At 39.7% G+C, this 25751-nt stretch overlaps 3 protein-coding genes and 1 long non-coding RNA gene across 7 annotated transcripts in view; 2 read left to right on the top strand and 2 right to left on the bottom strand.

The window, feature by feature from the left end:
* Positions 1–25751, top strand: part of LOC130275637 (coiled-coil domain-containing protein 134-like) — a 318762-nt gene that overhangs the window by 132010 nt on the left and 161001 nt on the right. The gene's annotated exons all lie outside the window — the stretch shown is intronic.
* Positions 1–25751, bottom strand: part of LOC130275639 (uncharacterized) — a 190705-nt gene that overhangs the window by 76404 nt on the left and 88550 nt on the right. The window lies entirely within an intron of this gene.
* LOC130275635 (uncharacterized) lies at positions 1586–5983 on the bottom strand. Its single transcript, XM_056523835.1, has 2 exons — positions 5142–5983; positions 1586–1716 (listed from the first exon to the last, which is right to left on the bottom strand). Exon 1 carries the CDS (start codon positions 5963–5965, stop codon positions 5159–5161), a length of 807 nt encoding a protein of 268 aa, XP_056379810.1. The 5' UTR covers positions 5966–5983; the 3' UTR covers positions 1586–1716; positions 5142–5158.
* On the top strand, positions 6451–10433 carry LOC130275636 (uncharacterized). Of its 3 annotated transcripts, none has more exons than XR_008844851.1 (3): positions 6451–6651; positions 7850–8018; positions 10421–10433. XR_008844851.1 is itself a non-coding variant. In XM_056523836.1 (2 exons), exon 1 carries the CDS (start codon positions 7195–7197, stop codon positions 7999–8001), a length of 807 nt encoding a protein of 268 aa, XP_056379811.1. In that variant the 5' UTR covers positions 7177–7194; the 3' UTR covers positions 8002–8018; positions 10421–10433. The 3 variants fall into 3 exon arrangements, 1 of the variants encoding a protein (XP_056379811.1); XR_008844852.1 differs by having other exon boundaries at positions 6451–6676; XM_056523836.1 differs by lacking the exon at positions 6451–6651 and having other exon boundaries at positions 7177–8018.

Below are 25751 nucleotides of genomic sequence, written 5' to 3'. Positions count from 1 at the left end.
TATAATCCCAAAATAAAGCAGCACTACTTATCCAATCCAACCAAAAAATTGGTGCCAGCGTCCCAAAGGACTTGATCAGAGTCCATCCAAGATAAAAACCAGATACAGGCGCAGCACTCCAACAAAATAAGTGATTTAATGTCTCATGTCAGCATTACAACGTTTCAGCTCCTCCTGGAGCCTTTTTCAAGCATAGTGATACACAAACCTATGAGGGCTTTTATGCCCATACAAATCATTAGTGCCAAACAATTTCATAAAGTGATCATTAATACAATTCAAATAAAAACTATATAAGTGTAAATATAAATTCATGTAGAAAATAGTGCATACTGGTATATAAAGTGCACTAGTGCATACTGTGCAGAGTAATAGTAAAAATATTAAAAACATAGCTTGAAAAATACAATTCATAGTTAAATTACATATAACAAGAAGATATGCAACACATGTGTACACAAAACGATTCATAGAAATCCATACATACTGAACAATGAAGGGGAGGCATTCACCTGATCCATGTAATGGTGCTGCAAGCGTGGGTAATTAGTTACTGCGCCTGCGTGAGAGACTGAAAGCACTTCCAGATATGAGATCCCTGTCATGAGACCAGTCTGGTCACATGACCCGTTGTCCCGGCAACTGTCAACACTGTGTGCAAGGCAGAGGCAGTGTTTCAGGATCGCAAGAGCACAGGCTGTCAAACCTGCTGAGAGCAGATGTTAACCCTAAGTGAACCAAACCTGCTGAGAGCAGATGTTAACCCTAAGTGAACCAAACCTGCTGAACAATATGCAGAATTAGGTGTAGTGCATCAGTACTGTGGATATAAGTGACCCAGATGAGGGAAGTAATCCATGAAACTAGCAGAAGAACAAGAAGAATCAAAAGAAGAGTGAATAAAATATAGTAGAGAAATATAAACTAATAAAATTGTATGGATAACGAAAAATTAAAAATAGACAAGACAGACAGATAGACAAAATGGACAAAATAAGAATAAAAATGTAAAAAAAAAAAAAAAAAAAAAATATAAAAAAAAAAAAAAATATAGAAAAATAAAAATACGTAATAGAAAAATTAATAATGAAAACGTAAATATTATTTTGAGGAATCCTATTATTTTTGCTGTATATCATACAGTAAATATTGTGATGGTGATTTTAGAGGGGTTCTAAAAACTTGTGTAGCTAGGGACGGGTCCCAAACTGGACCCAGTTAAGGGCCAGGATGTTATCCATCAGAGGGGGGACCCCTGTGTTCGGGACCGTCAAGTCCCCACCCCACTAAGGTCACCCCACCTAGCTTCTTATCAAGTGCGCCCGCTTGTCCAGCAGCGCTAACCCCAATGTATCAATACACCATATCTCAAGAGGGAATATATATATTCTTTAAAAAAAAAAAAAAAAAAATTTAATAAATAAATAGATAAATAAATAAATACAAAAATAATAAAAAATAAAAAAATAATTTTTTAGAGTATAGCAGAAAGAGCAGTCCTTACAAGAGAGTATCATGAAGAAAAAAAACCCAAACAAGGTCTCCTCTCCCATTCCCAGTACAGATACTACTACACCACTACTGCACTCATACAGCATTTATTCAGTTCAACAGAGCATAGATGGAAATTCTTCAAACATATAGATAGTACATTCCAAAACTGTTCATTTTTGCAATGTTGGAGCAGGTGAAGTCTCCTCCTTCAAATATCCAATTCTGGAAGAAAAAAAGGAAATTTGTTATAGTTGTTGTAAAGTCATAATTGTGTATCACATCACATATGTAGAGGGAGGAGGTACAGTACATAGAGAAAAACCTGGGGTACCTACACCTATATATATATATAGATGATATGTTTAGATAGTATTAAAGTCTACATTAAGACCATGGGGACGTAATGAGTTTAACTTATGTATCCACCACAGTTCGCGTTTTTTAAGAAGAGCTAACCGATCACCCCCTCTCACAGGGTTCGGAATATGGTCGATAGCCATAAAGTGTAGGTCTTTTTCCAAGTGTCCAAACTCAGTGAAGTGTTTGGACACTGGAAGATCCAACCGTTTTTTACGTATGCTGAATCTGTGGTTATTAATACGTGTCTTAAGGCTCCATGTAGTTTGTCCCACATAGACCAAACTACATGGGCAAGTAAGAACATAAATTACCCACGTCGAATCACAAGTAAGATAAAACTTTAAAGGATATTTAACTTGAGTCTCCGGATGTGTGAAAAAAGATCCCTTGAGCATGAATTTGCAGTCAACACATGATAAACACGGATAAGAGCCAGTTTTGCGTGTACCTAAAACGGTCTGTCTAGTAGTCTGTGGTAGGTCAATAGTTGATTTTACAAGTTTGTCCTTCAAATTTCTAGATCGTTTATATGACATTAATGGGAATGTGGAAAATTCCTCAATCCCATTAAAACTCTTCTGTAAAATAGGCCAGTATTTATTAATAATGCCAGCAATTTTACCACTGTGACTGTTGTACACAGAAGTAAAAGGGATTCTTCCTGGTTTATCAGTCTTGGTTACTTTCATTAGAGTAGATTGTCTGTCAAATGACTGGAGCCTTTCCCTCTGTTTATCTACTATCCTCTTTGGATAACCCCTCTTCAAAAAATTGGTAGAGATGGTATCCAAAGTGGAATCGAGAACCCGTTCATCGCTAACTATACGTTTGGCTCTGAGCAGCTGACTGAACGGAAGAGATTCAATCATCTTTCTAGGGTGACAACTTTTAAAGTGTAATAACGTATTTTTGTCTGTTTGTTTAGTATAAAGGGAAGTGCAAATTTGCCCATCCCTTTTACTTACCCAGACATCAAGGAAACTAACTCCCTCCAGGGAGTAGGACATGGTAAATGAGATGTTCGGATCAATGGAATTCAAAAATGTGTGGAAAGTGTTTAATTCTTCAACCGTACCATTCCAGAGGAGGAAGATGTCATCAATATATCGCCACCATGCCAGACAATGTCTGGCATGGTGGGACGGATAGATGACATCCTCCTCCATAGCTGCAACGTACAGATTTGCATACATAGGTGCGACATTTGTCCCCATAGCGGTCCCGACTAACTGTAAATAAAATTTATCTTCAAACATAAAATAATTATTGGTCAATATCAATTCCAATAAATTCAACATAAACTGTCGGGCCGCCATGGGGAACTCAGATGTCACCAGTACCCTGTAGATTGCCTGTAGGCCCCTCTCATGGCTAATCGAGGTGTATAGGCTCGCGATATCGAATGAAACCAAAATGGTTTCCTCGCGAATCTGCACATCTCGAATTTTTGTAAGAAAATCGGTAGTGTCTTGTATATACGACTTTGTGCGAAAAACAAAAGGTCTTAAAACGCGGTCTAAAAAAATAGAGGCATTACTAAGAAGTGAGTTGCGTCCAGAAACGATAGGACGGCCTGGTGGATTAACTAAAGATTTGTGAATTTTAGGAAGAACATAAATGATAGGGGTGACCGGATTTTTTATTATAAGAAATTCTCTAAGATTTTCATCAATGATACCATCTACATAGGCCTGTTCTACAATAGATGTCAGTTTTCCCAGTATAACTTGCTTGGGATCAAATTCCAACCTTCTGTACGTATGGGCATCAAGTAACTGTCTAAAGACCTCTTTTTTGTAGTCTGCTGTGTCCATAACCACGACCCCACCCCCTTTGTCAGCGGGTTTAATGGTGAGGTCGTGGTTATGGACAAGCAGATCAATGGCTTCTCCCTCTTCCTTGGAGAGATTATGATATGTGGTACCCGTTTGTAAAGTTTGTTCTTTAAGTATTTCTATGTCCCTCCGAACCAATGAAATAAAAGTTTCTAATGGGTCTATGAAATTCCAAGAGCCACATGGCAAACTATATGGGATAGAGCAGCGAAATCTTCTTCCTGCGTAATACATAAAGAAAATCAATACAAAATTCTCTTTCAGTGGTATCACACACCGGAAGTATTAAACAAACTTTATCCACAAAATAATTCTAGTTGCTGGTGGTGTAGTATGGAGTTAGGTACACTACCACACATATTTTGGGATTGTCCCTCCCTGCGTCATTTTTGGTTGGAAGTGCAGTCTTTAGTAGGGAAGATACTGAAATTGAAGATACATCTGAACCCAATCAATTATCTCTTAAATGTACCTCCCCCTGGTATTAGAAAAAATAAACTCAGATTATTCCATTCCATACTCACGGCTGCAAAGTGTTTGATAGCCAAAGAATGGAAAAAACCTACCCCTCCATCCGTACAAGCCCTAACCAATAGGATTCTGGAAGTTAGGCGGATGGAATATCTCTCTGCAATGACAGATAACAGGCTTTCTCATTTCTACGAAACTTGGAAGGATTGGGATGAATATATAGAAGACGATAACCAACACTGAATGGAGGAGAGTCGGAAGAGGTCGCATAGGCATGGACCTATTCTATAGTTCACATCTTGGTCAAACAGGTACTTTATTTTTATTATTTTTATCTTTTATTTTATTTATTTTTTCTCTTTCTTTTCCTTCTTCTTTTCATTTTCTTTATTCCGTTTCTGGAATCTAACCAAAATAATATAGATTGCTATGTTCCTACCTAATACACACTCACGGATTTGAATGTATTGTAGATAATCTATAAATCTGCAACTCAATTCCTATAGAAACATGGCAACTGCTTCAAGCTACCTAGTTGTAGGGTTCTTGTTACAATATTGCATATACGCTTTGACAATGAACTCTATTCTTGCTGCCGCAAGATTTTTCTTTCTTTGTTATTTTTATTTTTCTATTTTACTGAATTGAAAATTGTATTGATAAAACGATAAATAAACAGTTAAATAAAAAAAAAAAAAAAGTTTCTAATGGGTGGGATACAAGAGCTGGATTGAAATTTCCCTTGTTATACAAATCAAATTTCTTCAACTGTAATAGAGTACCACCTTCACTTGAACCTAGTGTGTCCTCTTTCCTATTTTTAGCTTCACCAAACCAGACCTTCAATTTAATGCGTCTAAAAAAATCTTGCATATCACACTCTAGTTCGAACCAATTTACTGTAGACACAGGACAAAACGATAATCCTTTCACTAGTAAAGACAATTCTGCTTTTGTAAGTACATGAGAAGAAATATTTACCACAGTCTCTGTGTCTTTTAAGTCTTTCTCTTGTTGTCCTGAAATAGGGCAGGTGTCAGTTTCCCTTGCTTCTGTCTTCGGGTTTTTCCTTGACCGATGTCTTTTTCGACCACCTCTTCTGGTGGGTTTCTTGTAGAATTGTTCACTGATGGTCCTGCTACTAAAAAATCTTTGGAAGGAGCAGAATTGTTAGTTACATTCCTTGGAAGTGATTTGTTAGATTTGCCCCGTCGGGGAGAAGAAAATTGATTATCCACATTATTAAGCCATTGTTGGTTCCATGTGTACACTCTCCCTTTAGTATAGTCCATCTGATCTCTATACCATTTTCTTTTCTTTGTATCCATAACTTCGTTTCTGAATTTATCCAAGCGTTCCCTGTTGCTATCCATATATGCAGAAAATTCATCTCCAGACAACATCTTAGACAGACTCTGTTCTAAATCCAAAACTCTTGCTTGTACAGCAGTCAATTCACTTTGTAAATGATCCAGATTCAAAAGGATGATATCAAGAGCATATCTATCCGAAATCTCTTCAAACCTCCTTTTAAAGTCCACACTCTCTGTATATACCGAGGGCCGTAACCTTGATCTCATTCCTCTAGGGATACGTTTACTTCTATAGTATTCCCCCAAAGTAGTAAGGTGCAATTCCATGTTGATTAACCGTTTAGACTCATACTCAAAGCTTCTCTTAACATCAATGGTAGTAGGTGTAGCTAGAAAGGTGGCATCCCCTTTAAGGCCTCCCAATATTCTATTGACCTCTTCCTCAGCATATGAAGAAACATGAGAACCAATACTTCTATTTAAGTTTTCCATTATTTCAGTGTGCCAGCAATCGAATCACAATTATAATCCCAAAATAAAGCAGCACTACTTATCCAATCCAACCAAAAAATTGGTGCCAGCGTTCCAAAGGACTTGATCAGAGTCCATCCAAGATAAAAACCAGATACAGGCGCAGCACTCCAACAAAATAAGTGATTTTTTTTTTTTTTTTTTTTTTTTACATTTTTATTCTTATTTTGTCCATTTTGTCTATCTGTCTGTCTTGTCTATTTTTAATTTTTCGTTATCCATACAATTTTATTAGTTTATATTTCTCTACTATATTTTATTCACTCTTCTTTTGATTCTTCTTGTTCTTCTGCTAGTTTCATGGATTACTTCCCTCATCTGGGTCACTTATATCCACAGTACTGATGCACTACACCTAATTCTGCATATTGTTCAGCAGGTTTGGTTCACTTAGGGTTAACATCTGCTCTCAGCAGGTTTGGTTCACTTAGGGTTAACATCTGCTCTCAGCAGGTTTGACAGCCTGTGCTCTTGCGATCCTGAAACACTGCCTCTGCCTTGCACACAGTGTTGACAGTTGCCGGGACAACGGGTCATGTGACCAGACTGGTCTCATGACAGGGATCTCATATCTGGAAGTGCTTTCAGTCTCTCACGCAGGCGCAGTAACTAATTACCCACGCTTGCAGCACCATTACATGGATCAGGTGAATGCCTCCCCTTCATTGTTCAGTATGTATGGATTTCTATGAATCGTTTTGTGTACACATGTGTTGCATATCTTCTTGTTATATGTAATTTAACTATGAATTGTATTTTTCAAGCTATGTTTTTAATATTTTTACTATTACTCTGCACAGTATGCACTAGTGCACTTTATATACCAGTATGCACTATTTTCTACATGAATTTATATTTACACTTATATAGTTTTTATTTGAATTGTATTAATGATCACTTTATGAAATTGTTTGGCACTAATGATTTGTATGGGCATAAAAGCCCTCATAGGTTTGTGTATCACTATGCTTGAAAAAGGCTCCAGGAGGAGCTGAAACGTTGTAATGCTGACATGAGACATTAAATCACTTATTTTGTTGGAGTGCTGCGCCTGCATCTGGTTTTTATCTTGGATGGACTCTGATCAAGTCCTTTGGGACGCTGGCACCAATTTTTTGGTTGGATTGGATAAGTAGTGCTGCTTTATTTTGGGATTATAATTGTGATTCGATTGCTGGCACACTGAAATAATGGAAAACTTAAATAGAAGTATTGGTTCTCATGTTTCTTCATATGCTGAGGAAGAGGTCAATAGAATATTGGGAGGCCTTAAAGGGGATGCCACCTTTCTAGCTACACCTACTACCATTGATGTTAAGAGAAGCTTTGAGTATGAGTCTAAACGGTTAATCAACATGGAATTGCACCTTACTACTTTGGGGGAATACTATAGAAGTAAACGTATCCCTAGAGGAATGAGATCAAGGTTACGGCCCTCGGTATATACAGAGAGTGTGGACTTTAAAAGGAGGTTTGAAGAGATTTCGGATAGATATGCTCTTGATATCATCCTTTTGAATCTGGATCATTTACAAAGTGAATTGACTGCTGTACAAGCAAGAGTTTTGGATTTAGAACAGAGTCTGCCTAAGATGTTGTCTGGAGATGAATTTTCTGCATATATGGATAGCAACAGGGAACGCTTGGATAAATTCAGAAACGAAGTTATGGATACAAAGAAAAGAAAATGGTATAGAGATCAGATGGACTATACTAAAGGGAGAGTGTACACATGGAACCAACAATGGCTTAATAATGTGGATAATCAATTTTCTTCTCCCCGACGGGGCAAATCTAACAAATCACTTCCAAGGAATGTAACTAACAATTCTGCTCCTTCCAAAGATTTTTTAGTAGCAGGACCATCAGTGAACAATTCTACAAGAAACCCACCAGAAGAGGTGGTCGAAAAAGACATCGGTCAAGGAAAAACCCGAAGACAGAAGCAAGGGAAACTGACACCTGCCCTATTTCAGGACAACAAGAGAAAGACTTAAAAGACACAGAGACTGTGGTAAATATTTCTTCTCATGTACTTGCAAAAGCAGAATTGTCTTTACTAGTGAAAGGATTATCGTTTTGTCCTGTGTCTACAGTAAATTGGTTCGAACTAGAGTGTGATATGCAAGATTTTTTTAGACGCATTAAATTGAAGGTCTGGTTTGGTGAAGCTAAAAATAGGAAAGAGGACACACTAGGTTCAAGTGAAGGTGGTACTCTATTACAGTTGAAGAAATTTGATTTGTATAACAAGGGAAATTTCAATCCAGCTCTTGTATCCCACCCATTAGAAACTTTTATTTCATTGGTTCGGAGGGACATAGAAATACTTAAAGAACAAACTTTACAAACGGGTACCACATATCATAATCTCTCCAAGGAAGAGGGAGAAGCCATTGATCTGCTTGTCCATAACCACGACCTCACCATTAAACCCGCTGACAAAGGGGGTGGGGTCGTGGTTATGGACACAGCAGACTACAAAAAAGAGGTCTTTAGACAGTTACTTGATGCCCATACGTACAGAAGGTTGGAATTTGATCCCAAGCAAGTTATACTGGGAAAACTGACATCTATTGTAGAACAGGCCTATGTAGATGGTATCATTGATGAAAATCTTAGAGAATTTCTTATAATAAAAAATCCGGTCACCCCTATCATTTATGTTCTTCCTAAAATTCACAAATCTTTAGTTAATCCACCAGGCCGTCCTATCGTTTCTGGACGCAACTCACTTCTTAGTAATGCCTCTATTTTTTTAGACCGCGTTTTAAGACCTTTTGTTTTTCGCACAAAGTCGTATATACAAGACACTACCGATTTTCTTACAAAAATTCGAGATGTGCAGATTCGCGAGGAAACCATTTTGGTTTCATTCGATATCGCGAGCCTATACACCTCGATTAGCCATGAGAGGGGCCTACAGGCAATCTACAGGGTACTGGTGACATCTGAGTTCCCCATGGCGGCCCGACAGTTTATGTTGAATTTATTGGAATTGATATTGACCAATAATTATTTTATGTTTGAAGATAAATTTTATTTACAGTTAGTCGGGACCGCTATGGGGACAAATGTCGCACCTATGTATGCAAATCTGTACGTTGCAGCTATGGAGGAGGATGTCATCTATCCGTCCCACCATGCCAGACATTGTCTGGCATGGTGGCGATATATTGATGACATCTTCCTCCTCTGGAATGGTACGGTTGAAGAATTAAACACTTTCCACACATTTTTGAATTCCATTGATCCGAACATCTCATTTACCATGTCCTACTCCCTGGAGGGAGTTAGTTTCCTTGATGTCTGGGTAAGTAAAAGGGATGGGCAAATTTGCACTTCCCTTTATACTAAACAAACAGACAAAAATACGTTATTACACTTTAAAAGTTGTCACCCTAGAAAGATGATTGAATCTCTTCCGTTCAGTCAGCTGCTCAGAGCCAAACGTATAGTTAGCGATGAACGGGTTCTCGATTCCACTTTGGATACCATCTCTACCAATTTTTTGAAGAGGGGTTATCCAAAGAGGATAGTAGATAAACAGAGGGAAAGGCTCCAGTCATTTGACAGACAATCTACTCTAATGAAAGTAACCAAGACTGATAAACCAGGAAGAATCCCTTTTACTTCTGTGTACAACAGTCACAGTGGTAAAATTGCTGGCATTATTAATAAATACTGGCCTATTTTACAGAAGAGTTTTAATGGGATTGAGGAATTTTCCACATTCCCATTAATGTCATATAAACGATCTAGAAATTTGAAGGACAAACTTGTAAAATCAACTATTGACCTACCACAGACTACTAGACAGACCGTTTTAGGTACACGCAAAACTGGCTCTTATCCGTGTTTATCATGTGTTGACTGCAAATTCATGCTCAAGGGATCTTTTTTCACACATCCGGAGACTCAAGTTAAATATCCTTTAAAGTTTTATCTTACTTGTGATTCGACGTGGGTAATTTATGTTCTTACTTGCCCATGTAGTTTGGTCTATGTGGGACAAACTACATGGAGCCTTAAGACACGTATTAATAACCACAGATTCAGCATACGTAAAAAACGGTTGGATCTTCCAGTGTCCAAACACTTCACTGAGTTTGGACACTTGGAAAAAGACCTACACTTTATGGCTATCGACCATATTCCGAACCCTGTGAGAGGGGGTGATCGGTTAGCTCTTCTTAAAAAACGCGAACTGTGGTGGATACATAAGTTAAACTCATTACGTCCCCATGGTCTTAATGTAGACTTTAATACTATCTAAACATATCATCTATATATATATATAGGTGTAGGTACCCCAGGTTTTTCTCTATGTACTGTACCTCCTCCCTCTACATATGTGATGTGATACACAATTATGACTTTACAACAACTATAACAAATTTCCTTTTTTTCTTCCAGAATTGGATATTTGAAAGAGGAGACTTCACCTGCTCCAACATTGCAAAAATGAACAGTTTTGGAATGTACTATCTATATGTTTGAAGAATTTCCATCTATGCTCTGTTGAACTGAATAAATGCTGTATGAGTGCAGTAGTGGTGTAGTAGTATCTGTACTGGGAATGGGAGACCTTGTTTGGTTTTTTTTTCTTCATGATACTCTCTTGTAAGGACTGCTCTTTCTGCTATACTCTAAAAAATTATTTTTTTATTTTTTATTATTTTTGTATTTATTTATTTATCTATTTATTTATTAATTTTTTTTTTTTTTTTTTTTTTTTAAAGAATATATATATTCCCTCTTGAGATATGGTGTATTGATACATTGGGGTTAGCGCTGCTGGACAAGCGGGCGCACTTGATAAGAAGCTAGGTGGGGTGACCTTAGTGGGGTGGGGACTTGACGGTCCCGAACACAGGGGTCCCCCCTCTGATGGATAACATCCTGGCCCTTAACTGGGTCCAGTTTGGGACCCGTCCCTAGCTACACAAGTTTTTAGAACCCCTCTAAAATCACCATCACAATATTTACTGTATGATATACAGCTAAAATAATAGGATTCCTCAAAATAATATTTACGTTTTCATTATTAATTTTTCTATTACGTATTTTTAATTTTCTATATTTTTTTTTTTTATATTTTTTTTTTTTTTTTTTTTTTACATTCTTATTCTTATTTTGTCCATTTTGTCTATCTGTCTGTCTTGTCTATTTTTAGTTTTTCGTTATCCATACAATTTTATTAGTTTATATTTCTCTACTATATTTTATTCACTCTTCTTTTGATTCTTCTTGTTCTTCTGCTAGTTTCATGGATTACTTCCCTCATCTGGGTCACTTATATCCACAGTACTGATGCACTACACCTAATTCTGCATATTGTTCAGCAGGTTTGGTTCACTTAGGGTTAACATCTGCTCTCAGCAGGTTTGGTTCACTTAGGGTTAACATCTGCTCTCAGCAGGTTTGACAGCCTGTGCTCTTGCGATCCTGAAACACTGCCTCTGCCTTGCACACAGTGTTGACAGTTGCTGGGACAACGGGTCATGTGACCAGACTGGTCTCATGACAGGGATCTCATATCTGGAAGTGCTTTCAGTCTCTCACGCAGGCGCAGTAACTAATTACCCACGCTTGCAGCACCATTACATGGATCAGGTGAATGCCTCCCCTTCATTGTTCAGTATGTATGGATTTCTATGAATCGTTTTGTGTACACATGTGTTGCATATCTTCTTGTTATATGTAATTTAACTATGAATTGTATTTTTCAAGCTATGTTTTTAATATTTTTACTATTACTCTGCACAGTATGCACTAGTGCACTTTATATACCAGTATGCACTATTTTCTACATGAATTTATATTTACACTTATATAGTTTTTATTTGAATTGTATTAATGATCACTTTATGAAATTGTTTGGCACTAATGATTTGTATGGGCATAAAAGCCCTCATAGGTTTGTGTATCACTATGCTTGAAAAAGGCTCCAGGAGGAGCTGAAACGTTGTAATGCTGACATGAGACATTAAATCACTTATTTTGTTGGAGTGCTGCGCCTGTATCTGGTTTTTATATATATATATATATATATATATATATATATATAACATATGGTATAGACACAATGTATAACATACTGTACATGTCAGGAAAACTAATAAGCGACTATAGTCAGAATTCTGGTCAGAGAAATCTGCCAAGGGTTAACACATCTCTGCTGCCCGGACCGCATGTCATGTGATGTACTGGATAAAGCAATTTCATTTACATATCACCAGCATATATAATGCCAGGGAACCACCCAAGCATGAACATACCTGCATGAGGTGCACTCACTCTTCACCAGGCCCCGCACTGGATATACTGTAATAACAGGCATGCGGTGCACTCACTATTCACTAGGCCCTGCACTGGATATACTGTGGTAGCGGACATTAAGTGTACTCTGTATTTACCAGGACCCCGCACTGTATATACTGTGGCAGCAGACATTAAGTGTACTTTGTATTTACCAGGACCCCGCACTGGATATACTGTAATAACAGGCATGCGGTGCACTCACTATTCACTAGGCCCTGCACTGGATATACTGTGGTAGCGGACATTAAGTGTACTCTGTATTTACCAGGACCCCGCACTGTATATACTGTGGCAGCAGACATTAAGTGTACTTTGTATTTACCAGGACCCCGCACTGGATATACTGTGGTAGCAGACATAAAGCATACTATGTATTTACCAGGACCCCGCACTGGATATACTGTGGCAGCAGACATAAAGCTTACTCTGTATTTACCAGGACCCCGCACTGGATATACTGTGGTAGCAGACATAAAGCATACTATGTATTTACCAGGACCCCGCACTGGATATACTGTGGCAGCAGACATAAGCGTACTCTGTATTTACCAGGACCCCGCACTAGATATACTGTGGCAGCAGACATAAAGCATACTCTGTATTTACCAGGACCCCGCACTGGATATACTGTGGCAGCAGACATAAAGCATACTCTGTATTTACCAGGACCCTGCACTGGATATACTGTGGCAGCAGACATAAGCTTATTCTGTATTTACCAGGACCCCACACTGGATATACTGTGGCAGCAGACATTATGCACTCTCTGTATTTACCAGGACCCCGCACTGGATATACTGTAGTAGCAGACATTATGTGCTCTCTGTACTTACCAGGACCCCGCACTGGATATACTGTATGAAGGCGCCATATACTGGTTATACTTACGGAACCAGTATGAGTCAGCCAGGACCCCGCGCTGGCTTATGACTCGAAAAAAGACACTGGTTCAGGTATTACCAGGACCCCGCACTGGCCAGGCATGAAGCTCAGAACATACTCTGAAACCAGGTCTCTGCCAGGACCCTACACTGGCACTTCAAACGTTGCAGCCAGGACCCCGCACTGGCACTTCAAACGTTGCAGCCAGGACCCCTCACTGGTACTTCAAACGTTGCAGCCAGGACCCTGCAAGGCTGATCAAAAAAACATCCCAAAAAAAATGGAGACAGGAGCAGGTGGAACACATCCTACTGGTGGAATGAGGACAAAATTAAACACAGGTGTGATCTGTAGGAGAGGGTTCTTATCAGGTGAGCAATTAACTATGCTAATTTCTTGATTATCTTGCTAGGTGGACGGTCCTAGGGTGGAGTCTGGGGGATGAATGATCCCAATCGTGTGTGCTGCCTTAGGACGAATAGGAAATATATATATGTATAATTTTGTAGGGGTCGGGGTTAATTATTTTATAAATTGTTTATTTTTAACTTTTTTTTTAGATATTATTCATGCAGAATACATTGCCATCTATGGGAATGGCAATGCACCCGTGGAACCTCCGTCAATAGTTATTCCGGCTGGAAATTCCTCAATGTGAACCTAGCATTTACATTTTTATAAAGGGGACCTTTTAACAGCGATCTTCATATCTGTTACGCCGAGCGCTCCGGGTCCCCGCTCCTCCCCGGAGCGCTCGCTACACTCTCGCTCCCGCAGCGCCCCGGTCAGATCCACTGACCGGGTGCGCTGCGATACCGCCTCCAGCCGGGATGCGATTCGCGATGCGGGTGGCGCCCGCTCGCGATGCGCACCCCGGCTCCCGTACCTGACTCGCTCTCCGTCGGTCCTGTCCCGGCGCGCGCGGACCCGCTCCCTAGGGCGCCCGCGCGCCGAGTCTCTGCGATTTAAAGGGCCACTGCGCCGCTGATTGGCGCAGTGGTTCTAATCAGTGTGTTCACCTGTGCACTCCCTATGTATACCTCACTTCCCCTGCACTCCCTCGCCGGATCTTGTTGCCATTGTGCCAGTGAAAGCGTTCCCTTGTGTGTTCCTAGCCTGTGTTCCAGACCTCCTGCCGTTGCCCCTGACTACGATCCTTGCTGCCTGCCCCGACCTTCTGCTACGTCCGACCTTGCTTCTGTCTACTCCCTTGTACCGCGCCTATCTTCAGCAGTCAGAGAGGTTGAGCCGTTGCTAGTGGATACGACCTGGTCACTACCGCCGCAGCAAGACCATCCCGCTTTGCGGCGGGCTCTGGTGAATACCAGTAGTGACTTAGAACCAGTCCACTAGCACGGTCCACGCCAATCCCTCTCTGGCACAGAGGATCCACCTCCTGCCAGCCGGCATCGTGACAGTAGATCCGGCCATGGATCCCGCTGAAGTTCCTCTGCCAGTTGTCGCCGACCTCACCACGGTGGTCGCCCAGCAGTCACAACAGATAGCGCAACAAGGCCACCAGCTGTCTCAACTGACCGTGATGCTACAGCAGCTACTACCACAGCTTCAGCAATCATCTCCTCCGCCAGCTCCTGCACCTCCTCCGCAGCGAGTGGCCGCCTCAGGTCTACGACTATCCTTGCCGGATAAATTTGATGGGGACTCTAAGTTTTGCCGTGGCTTTCTTTCACAATGTTCCCTGCACTTGGAGATGATGTCGGACCAGTTTCCTACTGAAAGGTCTAAGGTGGCTTTCGTAGTCAGCCTTCTGTCTGGAAAAGCTCTGTCATGGGCCACACCGCTCTGGGACCGCAATGACCCCGTCACTGCCTCTGTACACTCCTTCTTCTCGGAAATTCGAAGTGTCTTTGAGGAACCTGCCCGAGCCTCTTCTGCTGAGACTGCCCTGCTGAACCTGGTCCAGGGTAATTCTTCCGTTGGCGAGTACGCCGTGCAATTCCGTACTCTTGCTTCAGAACTTTCCTGGAATAATGAGGCCCTCTGCGCGACCTTTAAAAAAGGCCTATCCAGCAACATTAAAGATGTTCTGGCCGCACGAGAAATTCCTGCTAACCTACATGAACTCATTCATCTAGCCACTCGCATTGACATGCGTTTTTCCGAAAGGCGTCAGGAGCTCCGCCAGGATATGGACTTTGTTCGCACGAGGCGTTTTTTCTCCCCAGCTCCTCTCTCCTCTGGTCCTCTGCAATCCGTTCCTGTGCCTCCCGCCGTGGAGGCTATGCAAGTTGACCGGTCTCGCCTGACACCTCAAGAGAGGACACGACGCCGCATGGAGAATCTCTGCCTGTACTGTGCCGGTACCGAACACTTCCTGAAGGATTGTCCTATCCGTCCTCCCCGCCTGGAAAGACGTACGCTGACTCCGCACAAAGGTGAAACAGTCCTTGATGTCAACTCTGCTTCTCCACGTCTTACTGTGCCTGTGCGGATATCTGCCTCTACCTTCTCCTTCTCCACTAAGGCCTTCTTGGACTCCGGATCTGCAGGAAACTTTATTTTGGCCTCTCTCATCAACAGGTTCAACATCCCAGTGACCAGTCTCGCCAGACCTCTCTACATCAATTGCGTTAACAATGAAAGATTGGACTGTGCCGTGCGTTACCGCACGGAACCCCTCCTAATGTGCATCGGACCTCACCACGAAAAAATTTAGTTTTTGGTCCTCTCCAATTGCACTTCCGAAATTCTCCTTGGACTACCCTGGCTTCAACACCATTCCCCAACCCTGGATTGGTCCACAGGGGAGATCAAGAGTTGGGGTCCCTCTTGTTTCAAGGACTGCCTTAAACCGGTTACCAGTACTCCTTGCCGTGACCCTGTGGTTCCCCCTGTAACCGGTCTCCCTAAGGCCTATATGGACTTTGCGGATGTTTTTTGCAAAAAACAAGCTGAGACTCTACCTCCTCACAGGCCTTATGACTGTCCTATTGACCTCCTCCCGGGCACTACTCCACCCCGGGGCAGAATTTATCCTCTCTCTGCCCCAGAGACTCTTGCTATGTCTGAGTACATCCAGGAAAATTTAAAAAAGGGCTTTATCCGCAAATCCTCCTCTCCTGCCGGAGCCGGATTTTTCTTTGTGTCCAAAAAAGATGGCTCCCTGTGTCCTTGCATTGACTACCGCGGTCTTAATAAAATCACGGTAAAGAACCGCTACCCTCTACCTCTCACCTCTGAACTCTTTGATCGCCTCCAAGGTGCCCACATCTTTACCAAACTGGACTTAAGAGGTGCTTATAATCTCATCCGCATCAGAGAGGGGGATGAATGGAAAACGGCATTTAACACTAGAGATGGACACTTTGAGTATCTGGTCATGCCCTTTGGCCTGTGCAACGCCCCTGCCGTCTTCCAAGACTTTGTTAATGAAATTTTTCGTGATCTCTTATATTCCTGTGTTGTTGTGTATCTGGACGATATCCTGATTTTTTCTGCCAACCTAGAAGAACACCGCCAGCATGTCCGCATGGTTCTTCAGAGACTTCGTGACAATCAACTTTAAGCCAAAATGGAGAAATGTCTGTTTGAATGTCAATCTCTTCCTTTCCTAGGATACTTGGTCTCTGGCCAGGGACTACAAATGGATCCAGACAAACTCTCTGCCGTCTTAGATTGGCCACGCCCCTCCGGACTCCGTGCTATCCAACGTTTTTTGGGGTTCGCCAATTATTACAGACAATTTATTCCACATTTTTCCACCATTGTGGCTCCTATCGTGGCTTTAACCAAAAAGAATGCCAATCCTAAGTCATGGCCTCCTCAAGCGGAAGACGCCTTTAAACAGCTCAAGTCTGCCTTTTCTTCAGCTCCCGTGCTCTCCAGACCTGACCCATCTAAACCCTTCCTATTGGAGGTTGATGCCTCCTCAGTAGGAGCTGGAGCGGTCCTTCTACAAAAAAATTCTTCCGGGCATGCTGTTACTTGTGGTTTTTTTTTCTAGGACCTTCTCTCCGGCGGAGAGGAACTACTCCATCGGGGATCGAGAGCTACTAGCCATTAAATTAGCACTTGAGGAATGGAGGCATCTGCTGGAGGGATCAAGATTTCCAGTTATTATTTACACCGATCACAAGAACCTCTCCTATCTCCAGTCTGCCCAACGGCTGAATCCTCGCCAGGCCAGGTGGTCTCTGTTCTTTGCCCGATTTAATTTTGAAATTCACTTTCGGCCTGCCGATAAGAACATTAGGGCCGATGCTCTCTCTCGTTCCTCGGATGCCTCGGAAGTAGAGCTCTCTCCGCAACACATCATTCCTCCTGACTGCCTGATCTCCACTTCTCCAGCCTCCATCAGGCAAACTCCTCCAGGGAAGACCTTCGTCTCTCCACGCCAACGCCTCGGAATCCTCAAATGGGGTCACTCCTCCCATCTCGCAGGTCATGCGGGCATCAAGAAATCCGTGCAACTCATCTCTCGTTTCTATTGGTGGCCGACTCTGGAGACGGATGTTGTGGATTTTGTGCGAGCCTGCACTGTCTGTGCCCGGGATAAGACTCCTCGCCAGAAGCCCGCTGGTCTTCTTCATCCTCTGCCTGTTCCCGAACAGCCTTGGTCTCTGATTGGTATGGACTTTATTACAGACTTACCCTCATCCCGTGGCAACACTGTTGTTTGGGTGGTCGTTGATCGATTCTCCAAGATGGCACATTTCATCCCTCTTCCTGGTCTTCCTTCTGCGCCTCAGTTGGCAAAACAATTTTTTGTACACATTTTTCGTCTTCACGGGTTGCCCACGCAGATCGTCTCGGATAGAGGCGTCCAATTCGTGTCTAAATTCTGGAGGGCTCTCTGTAAACAACTCAAGATTAAATTAAACTTTTCTTCTGCTTATCATCCTCAATCCAATGGGCAAGTAGAAAGAATTAACCAGGTCCTGGGTGATTATTTACGGCATTTTGTTTCCTCCCGCCAGGATGACTGGGCAGATCTTCTACCATGGGCCGAATTCTTGTATAACTTCAGAGTTTCTGAATCTTCTTCCAAATCCCCATTTTTCGTGGTGTACGGCCGTCACCCTCTTCCCCCCTCCCTACTCCCTTGCCCTCTGGTTTACCCGCTGTGGATGAAATAACTCGTGATCTTTCCACCATATGGAAAGAGACCCAAAATTCTCTCTTACAGGCTTCATCACGCATGAAGAAGTTTGCTGATAAGAAAAGAAGAGCTCCCCCCATTTTTTCTCCCGGAGACAAGGTATGGCTCTCCGCTAAATATGTCCGCTTCCGTGTTCCCAGCTACAAATTGGGACCACGCTATCTTGGTCCTTTCAAAATTTTGTGCCAGATTAATCCTGTCTCTTATAAACTTCTTCTCCCTCCTTCTCTTCGTATTCCTAATGCCTTTCACATTTCTCTTCTTAAACCACTCATCATCAACCGTTTCTCTCCTAAACTTATCTCTCCCACTCCTGTCTCCGGTTCTTCAGACATCTTTCCTGTAAAGGAGATACTGGCCTCCAAAAAGGTCAGAGGAAAAACCTTCTTTTTGGTTGACTGGGAGGGCTGTGGTCCTGAAGAGAGATCCTGGGAACCTGAGGACAATATCCTAGATAAAAATCTGGTCCTCAGGTTCTCAGGCTCCAAGAAGAGGGGGAGACCCAAGGGGGGGGGAGTACTGTTACGCCGAGCGCTCCGGGTCCCCGCTCCTCCCCGGAGCGCTCGCTACACTCTCGCTCCCGCAGCGCCCCGGTCAGATCCACTGACCGGGTGCGCTGCGATACCGCCTCCAGCCGGGATGCGATTCGCGATGCGGGTGGTGCCCGCTCGCGATGCGCACCCCGGCTCCCGTACTTGACTCGCTCTCCGTCGGTCCTGTCCCGGCGCGCGCGGCCCCGCTCCCTAGGGCGCGCGCGCGCCGGGTCTCTGCGATTTAAAGGGCCACTGCGCCGCTGATTGGCGCAGTGGTTCTAATCAGTGTGTTCACCTGTGCACTCCCTATGTATACCTCACTTCCCCTGCACTCCCTCGCCGGATCTTGTTGCCATTGTGCCAGTGAAAGCGTTCCCTTGTGTGTTCCTAGCCTGTGTTCCAGACCTCCTGCCGTTGCCCCTGACTACGATCCTTGCTGCCTGCCCCGACCTTCTGCTACTTCCGACCTTGCTTCTGTCTACTCCCTTGTACCGCGCCTATCTTCAGCAGTCAGAGAGGTTGAGCCGTTGCTAGTTGATACGACCTGGTCACTACCGCCGCAGCAAGACCATCCCGCTTTGCGGCGGGCTCTGGTGAATACCAGTAGTGACTTAGAACCGGTCCACTAGCACGGTCCACGCCAATCCCTCTCTGGCACAGAGGATCCACCTCCTGCCAGCCGGCATCGTGACAATATCACTTATAAAATACAATACACTAGTATTAAAGTGCAGTGTATTATGCCCTTCAGCATTATATTAACAGACTATCACTTATTATGGCTATAGTGTTTGGCTATAATTATATATTTGAAGTAAAATAAAAAGGAATATAGATTTTTTTTTTACTTAGTACAGTTAAGTCTTAAGTCTGAGGTCAGTCAGCCCACAGTCTAAAGTAAACTTGTAAACTCTACAGTCAGTGCAGTCTATTCTATAGAGTATTGAAAAAGAGGATTCCTACAAATTAAAAAAGAGAGAAAAAGGATCATAAATGTTCCTAATCTCTGTACCTGAGATATGGTTGTGTTATATGAGAAGCTGTCCATAGACGATATACTTATTAACAACACATAAATCTTCATGTATAAGAGAGAGACTATGAAATCTCTGCAGGTCTAGATTTTACATCTAGCCTAATTGTTATCAGTAATTAATATAAATATGAATTACCTTTCTCGTGGTTCCTTTCTTGCAGCTGACGGGCGTATATGTCACGTTCACCTTCTCGCTGGACATCAGTCACCTGTAAAAAGACACAGGTATGATAACATGCTCCTGATACATGCTACAGACGCTAATATATATAACACTCTAGGGCCATAACTACTTATCTCAGGAATTATGAAACTGCATAAGAAAAAGAAACAAACAAAAGATGGAACACACTGGGATCTAGATGTTTCTTTTAACTTAAAATATAATGTATATTTTTTATATTTTTTTATTTAAATATTTTATTTAAAATGTTTATATTATAAACAACAGTTAACTATATAATGGGAATGTATGCCTTTTCATTTTGAAATGTTTTTATAACATTTTGGGGATTTTTTTTTCTTTATTCTGAATTGTATATTTGATCCAAAAAATTTCATTTTAAAGGGATGTTTTTGTGGGGCCGGGTTGTTATATTTTAACTATTTCATTAACATTTTTTTCATTTATAACTTTCTAACTATTTTGATAAAGGGGCGTTAACCAGCGATATTTCGATAGCTCATATAATAATACACTGCACGAGTATGATAGTGTATTATGCAGGGGTTTTATTGTAGATTTTTTTAAAAACACAATTCTATATATTTTCTTTTTTAAAATATTGTTAGAGAGTTTTTTTTTATCTCTTTTTTATTTTATCAACCGTTTCTTTTTCATTTTTTTAACTTTTTAAACTAATCCTACAAGAGGGCGTTCACCAGCGATCTTCAGATCGCTCATATAAAACACTACACTGCTATTGTAGTGCAGGATATTATGCCTTTCAGCCTTATGCTGACAAGCAATGTTTAGCTATGGCTAATGGGAGGGGGGATTTGGATTATTTCGTTTTTTTATATTTTTTGGGTTATTTTTTTATATCTTTTGTTCTGTTTTCTATAAATATATTTTTTGTGGGTGTGGTAATTGATGGTTTTATAAATCGTTTGTCTTTTATTTTTTTAACTTTGTTTAGACACAATCTGTGCAGAATACATTGCCATTTAGAAGGAAGTAAATGTTCGCATGGAATATCTGTCCATAAATATTCCGGATTGAAATTCCTGAGTGGGATCCTATCCTTTAAGTGTTTTTTAAAGAGGACAATCAACGGCTATCTTCTGATCGCTCATATAATACACTGCTCTGGAATTAAAGGGCAGTGTTTTCTGCATTTCAGCATTATATCTACAGGCTATGTATGACCATGGCATAGTCAGTTTTATTTATTAACTTTTTTTATTTATTAATTTTTTATAGCATTTTAGCCTTTCTATTTTTGTTTTTCCCATAAGAGAGCGACCTTTCACCACTGATCTGATCGTTTCTATGAAACACTGCACTACTATCTTAGTGCAGTGTATTATGCCTCTCAACATCATGCTGACAGGAGGTGTATGATTATGGCTATCGTCAGTTTTTTTTAATGGGGTTATAACGTTTTTTGGGCATTTCTATATATTGTTTTTTCTTAATTTAATATTTGCTACAAAATATGTTTTTAAAGGCATGTTTTTGGTGAGGCGGAGATTTAGATTTTTTTTTATAATTTCATTAACCTTGTTTTGCGTCTTATTAGTTTTTAACTATTCCCATTAGGGGACTTAAAGCAGCAATCTTTCGACAGCTCATATATTAACTGCAGTAGTATGACAGTGTCTCATGCCTCTCGGCATTATTCTAAAAGACAATTTATGGTTAAGGGTTTGGCAGGGGTTTTATTGTGTGTTTTAAAAAATATTCTCTTTTTTAATGTTTTTTAAGGGTGTTATGTTTAATTAGTTTTTTTAACTTGTTGTTTTTTGTTCTTTTTTTTATCCCAAGAGAGGGCTTTTACCAGCAATCTACTGATCGCCCATATAATACATTGCACTAGTATTACAGTGCAGTGTATTATAGCTCTCAGCATTATGTTGACAGCCAATGTTTAATTATGGCTAATGTAAAGGGAGGGTTGGGTTATTTTTTATATTTGTTGGATTATTATTATTATTTTTCTTTATACATACATATATATATATATATATATATATATATAATTTTGTAGGGGTCAGGGTTAATTATTTTTTAAATTGTTTATTTTTAACTTTTTTTTTTAGATATTATTCATGCAGAATACATTGCCATCTATGGGGATGGCAATGCACCCGTGGAACCTCCGTCAATAGTTATTCCGGCTGGAAATTCCTCAATGTGAACCTAGCATTTAAGTTTTTTATAAAGGGGACCTTTTAACAGCGATCTTCATATCACTTATAAAATACAATGCTCTAGTATTAAAGTGCAGTTTATTATGCCCTTCAGCATTATATTAACAGACTATCAGTTATTATGGCTATAGTGTTTGGCTATAATTATATATTTGAAGTAAAATAAAAACGAATTTATATATTTTTTTTACTTAGTACAGTTAAGTCTTAAGTCTGAGGTCAGTCAGCCCACTGTCTAAAGTAAACTTGTAAACTCTGCAGTCAGTGCAGTCTATTCTATAGAGTATTGAAAAAGGGGATTCCTATAAATAAAAAAAAGAGAAAAAGGATCATAAATGTTACTAATCTCTGTACCTGAGATATGGTTGTGTTATATGAGAAGCTGTCCATAGACGATATACTTATTAACAACACATATATCTTCATGTATAAGAGAGAGACTATGAAATCTCTGCAGGTCTAGATTTTACATCTAGCCTGATTGTTATCAGTAATTAACATAAATATTAATTACCTGTCTCGTGGTACCTTTCTTGCAGCTGACGGGCGTATATGTCACGTTCACCTTCTCGCTGGACATCAGTCACCTGTAAAAAGACACAGGTATGATAACATGCTCCTGATACATGCTACAGACGCTAATATATATAACACTCTAGGGCCATAACTACTTATCTCAGGAATTATAAAACTGCATAAGAAAAAGAAACAAACAAAAGATGGAACACACTGGGATCTAGGTGTTTCTTTTTAACTTAAAATATAATGTATATTTTTGATATTTTTTAATTAAATATTTTATTTAAAATGTTTATATTATAAACAACAGTTAACTATATAATGGGAATGTATGCCTTTTAATTTTGAAATGTTTTTATAACATTTTGGAGATTTTTTTTCTTTATTCTGAATTGTATATTTGATCCAAAAAATTTCATTTTAAAGGGATGTTTTTGTGGGGTCGGGTTGATATATTTTAATTATTTCATCAACCTTTTTTTCATTTATAACTTTCTAACTATTTTGATAAAGGGGCGTTAACCAGCGATATTTCGATAGCTCATATGATAATACACTGCACGAGTATGATAGTGTATTATGCAGGGGTTTTATTGTAGATTTTTTTTAAAACACAATTCTATATATTTTCTTTTTTTAAATATTGTTAGAGAGTTTTTTTAATTCCTTTTTTATTTTATCAACCGTTTCTTTTTCATTTTTTGAACTTTTTAAACTAATCCTACAAGAGGGCGTTCACCAACGATCTTCAGATCGCTCATATAAAACACTACACTGCTATTGTAGTGCAGGATATTATGCCTTTCAGCCTTATGCTGACAAGCAATGTTTAGTTATGGCTAATGGGAGGGGGGTTTTGGATTATTTTGTTTTTTTTATATTTTTTGGGTTATTTTTTTATATCTTTTGTTCTGTTTTTTATAAATATATTTTTTGTGGGTGTGGGGGTTGATGGTTTTATAAATCATTTGTCTTTTATTTTTTAACTTTTTTTTAGACACAATCTGTGCAGAATACCTTGCCATTTATGAGGACGTGAATGTTCGCATGGAATATCTGTCCATAAATATTTCGGATTGAAATTCCTGAGTGGGATCCTAGCCTTTAAGTGTTTTTTAAAGAGGACAATCAATGGCGATCTTCTGATCGCTCATATAATACACTGCTCTGGAATTAAAGTGCAGTGTATTCTGCATTTCAGCATTATGTTTACAGGCTATATATTACCATGGCATAGTCAGTTTTATTTATTAACTTTTTTTATTTATTAATTTTTTTAAAGCATTTCAGCCTTTCTATTTTTGTTTTTCCCACAAGAGAGCGACCTTTAACCACTGATCTGATCGTTTCTATGAAACACTGCACTACTCTCTTAGTGCAATGTATTATGCCTCTCAACATCATGCTGACAGGACGTGTATGATTATGGCTATCGTCAGTTTTTTTTATGGGGTTATAAAGTTTTTTGGGCATTTCTATATATTGTTTTTTCTTAATTTAACATTTGATACAAAATATGTTTTTAAAGGCATGTTTTTGGTGAGGCGGAGATTTAGATTTTTTAAAATTATTTCATTAACCTTGTTTTGCATCTTATTAGTTTTTAACTATTCCCATTAAGGGACTTAAAGCAACAATCTTTCGACAGCTCATATATTAACTGCAGTAGTATGACAGTGTCTTATGCCTCTCGGCATTATTCTGAAAGACAATTTATGGTTAAGGGGTTTTATTGTGTGTTTTAAAAAAAATATTCTCTTTTTTTATGTTTTTTTAAGTGTGTTATGTTTAATTAGTTTTTTTAACTTGTTGTTTTTTGTTCTTTTTTTTATCCCAAGAGAGGGCTTTTACCAGCAATCTACTGATCGCCCATATAATACATTGCACTAGTATTACAGTGCAGTGTATTATAGCTGTCAGCATTATGTTGACAGCCAATGTTTAATTATGGCTAATGTAAAGGGAGGGTTGGGTTATTTTTTATATTTGTTGGATTATTATAATTTTTTTTATTTCTTTATACACACACACACATATATATATATATATATGTATATATATATATATAAGTATAATTTTGTAGGGGTCTGGGTTCATTATTTTATAAATTGTTTATTTGTAACTTATTTTTTTTTAGATATTATTCATGCAGAATACATTGTCATCTATGGGGATGGCAATGCACCCGTGGAACCTCTGTCAATAGTTATTCCGGCTGGAAATTCCTCAATGTGAAGCTAGCATTTAATTTTTTATAAAGGGGACCTTTTAACAGCGATATTCATATCACTTATAAAATACAATGCACTAGTATTAAAGTGCAGTGTATTATGCCCTCCAGCATTATATTAACAGACTATCAGTTATTATGGCTATAGTGTTTGGCTATAATTATATATTTGAAGTAAAATAAAAAGGAATATAGATATTTTTTTTACTTAGTACAGTTAAGTCTTAAGTCTGAGGTCAGTCAGCCCACAGTCTAAAGTAAACTTGTAAACTCTGCAGTCAGTGCAGTCTATTCTATAGAGTATTGAAAAAGGGGATTCCTACAATTTAAAAAAAAAGAGAAAAAGGATCATAAATGTTCCTAATCTCTGTACCTGAGATATGGATGTGTTATATGAGAAGCTGTCCATAGACGATATACTTATTAACAACACATATATCTTCATGTATAAGAGACTATGAAATCTCTGCAGGTCTAGATTTTACATCTAGCCTGATTGTTATCAGTAATTAATATAAATATTAATTACCTGTCTCGTGGTTCCTTTCTTGCAGCTGACGGGCGTATATGTCACGTTCACCTTCTCGCTGGACATCAGTCACCTGTAAAAAGACACAGGTATGATAACATGCTCCTGATACATGCTACAGACGCTAATATATATAACACTCTAGGGCCATAACAACTTATCTCAGGAATTATGAAACTGCATAAGAAAAAGAAACAAAAAA

This window comes from Hyla sarda, chromosome 6, assembly GCF_029499605.1.
Source record: "Hyla sarda isolate aHylSar1 chromosome 6, aHylSar1.hap1, whole genome shotgun sequence".
Taxonomy (NCBI): domain Eukaryota; kingdom Metazoa; phylum Chordata; class Amphibia; order Anura; family Hylidae; genus Hyla; species Hyla sarda.
Note: the sequence above shows the minus strand (reverse complement) of the source record. Positions and strands in the feature narration are given on the sequence as shown.

What these genes read in the sequence shown, in the direction of transcription:
- LOC130275635 (XM_056523835.1), bottom strand. Translation starts at nt 5,965, where the DNA reads ATGGAAAACTTAAATAGAAGTATTGGTTCTCATGTTTCTTCATATGCT.
- LOC130275636 (XM_056523836.1), top strand. Translation starts at nt 7,195, where the DNA reads ATGGAAAACTTAAATAGAAGTATTGGTTCTCATGTTTCTTCATATGCT.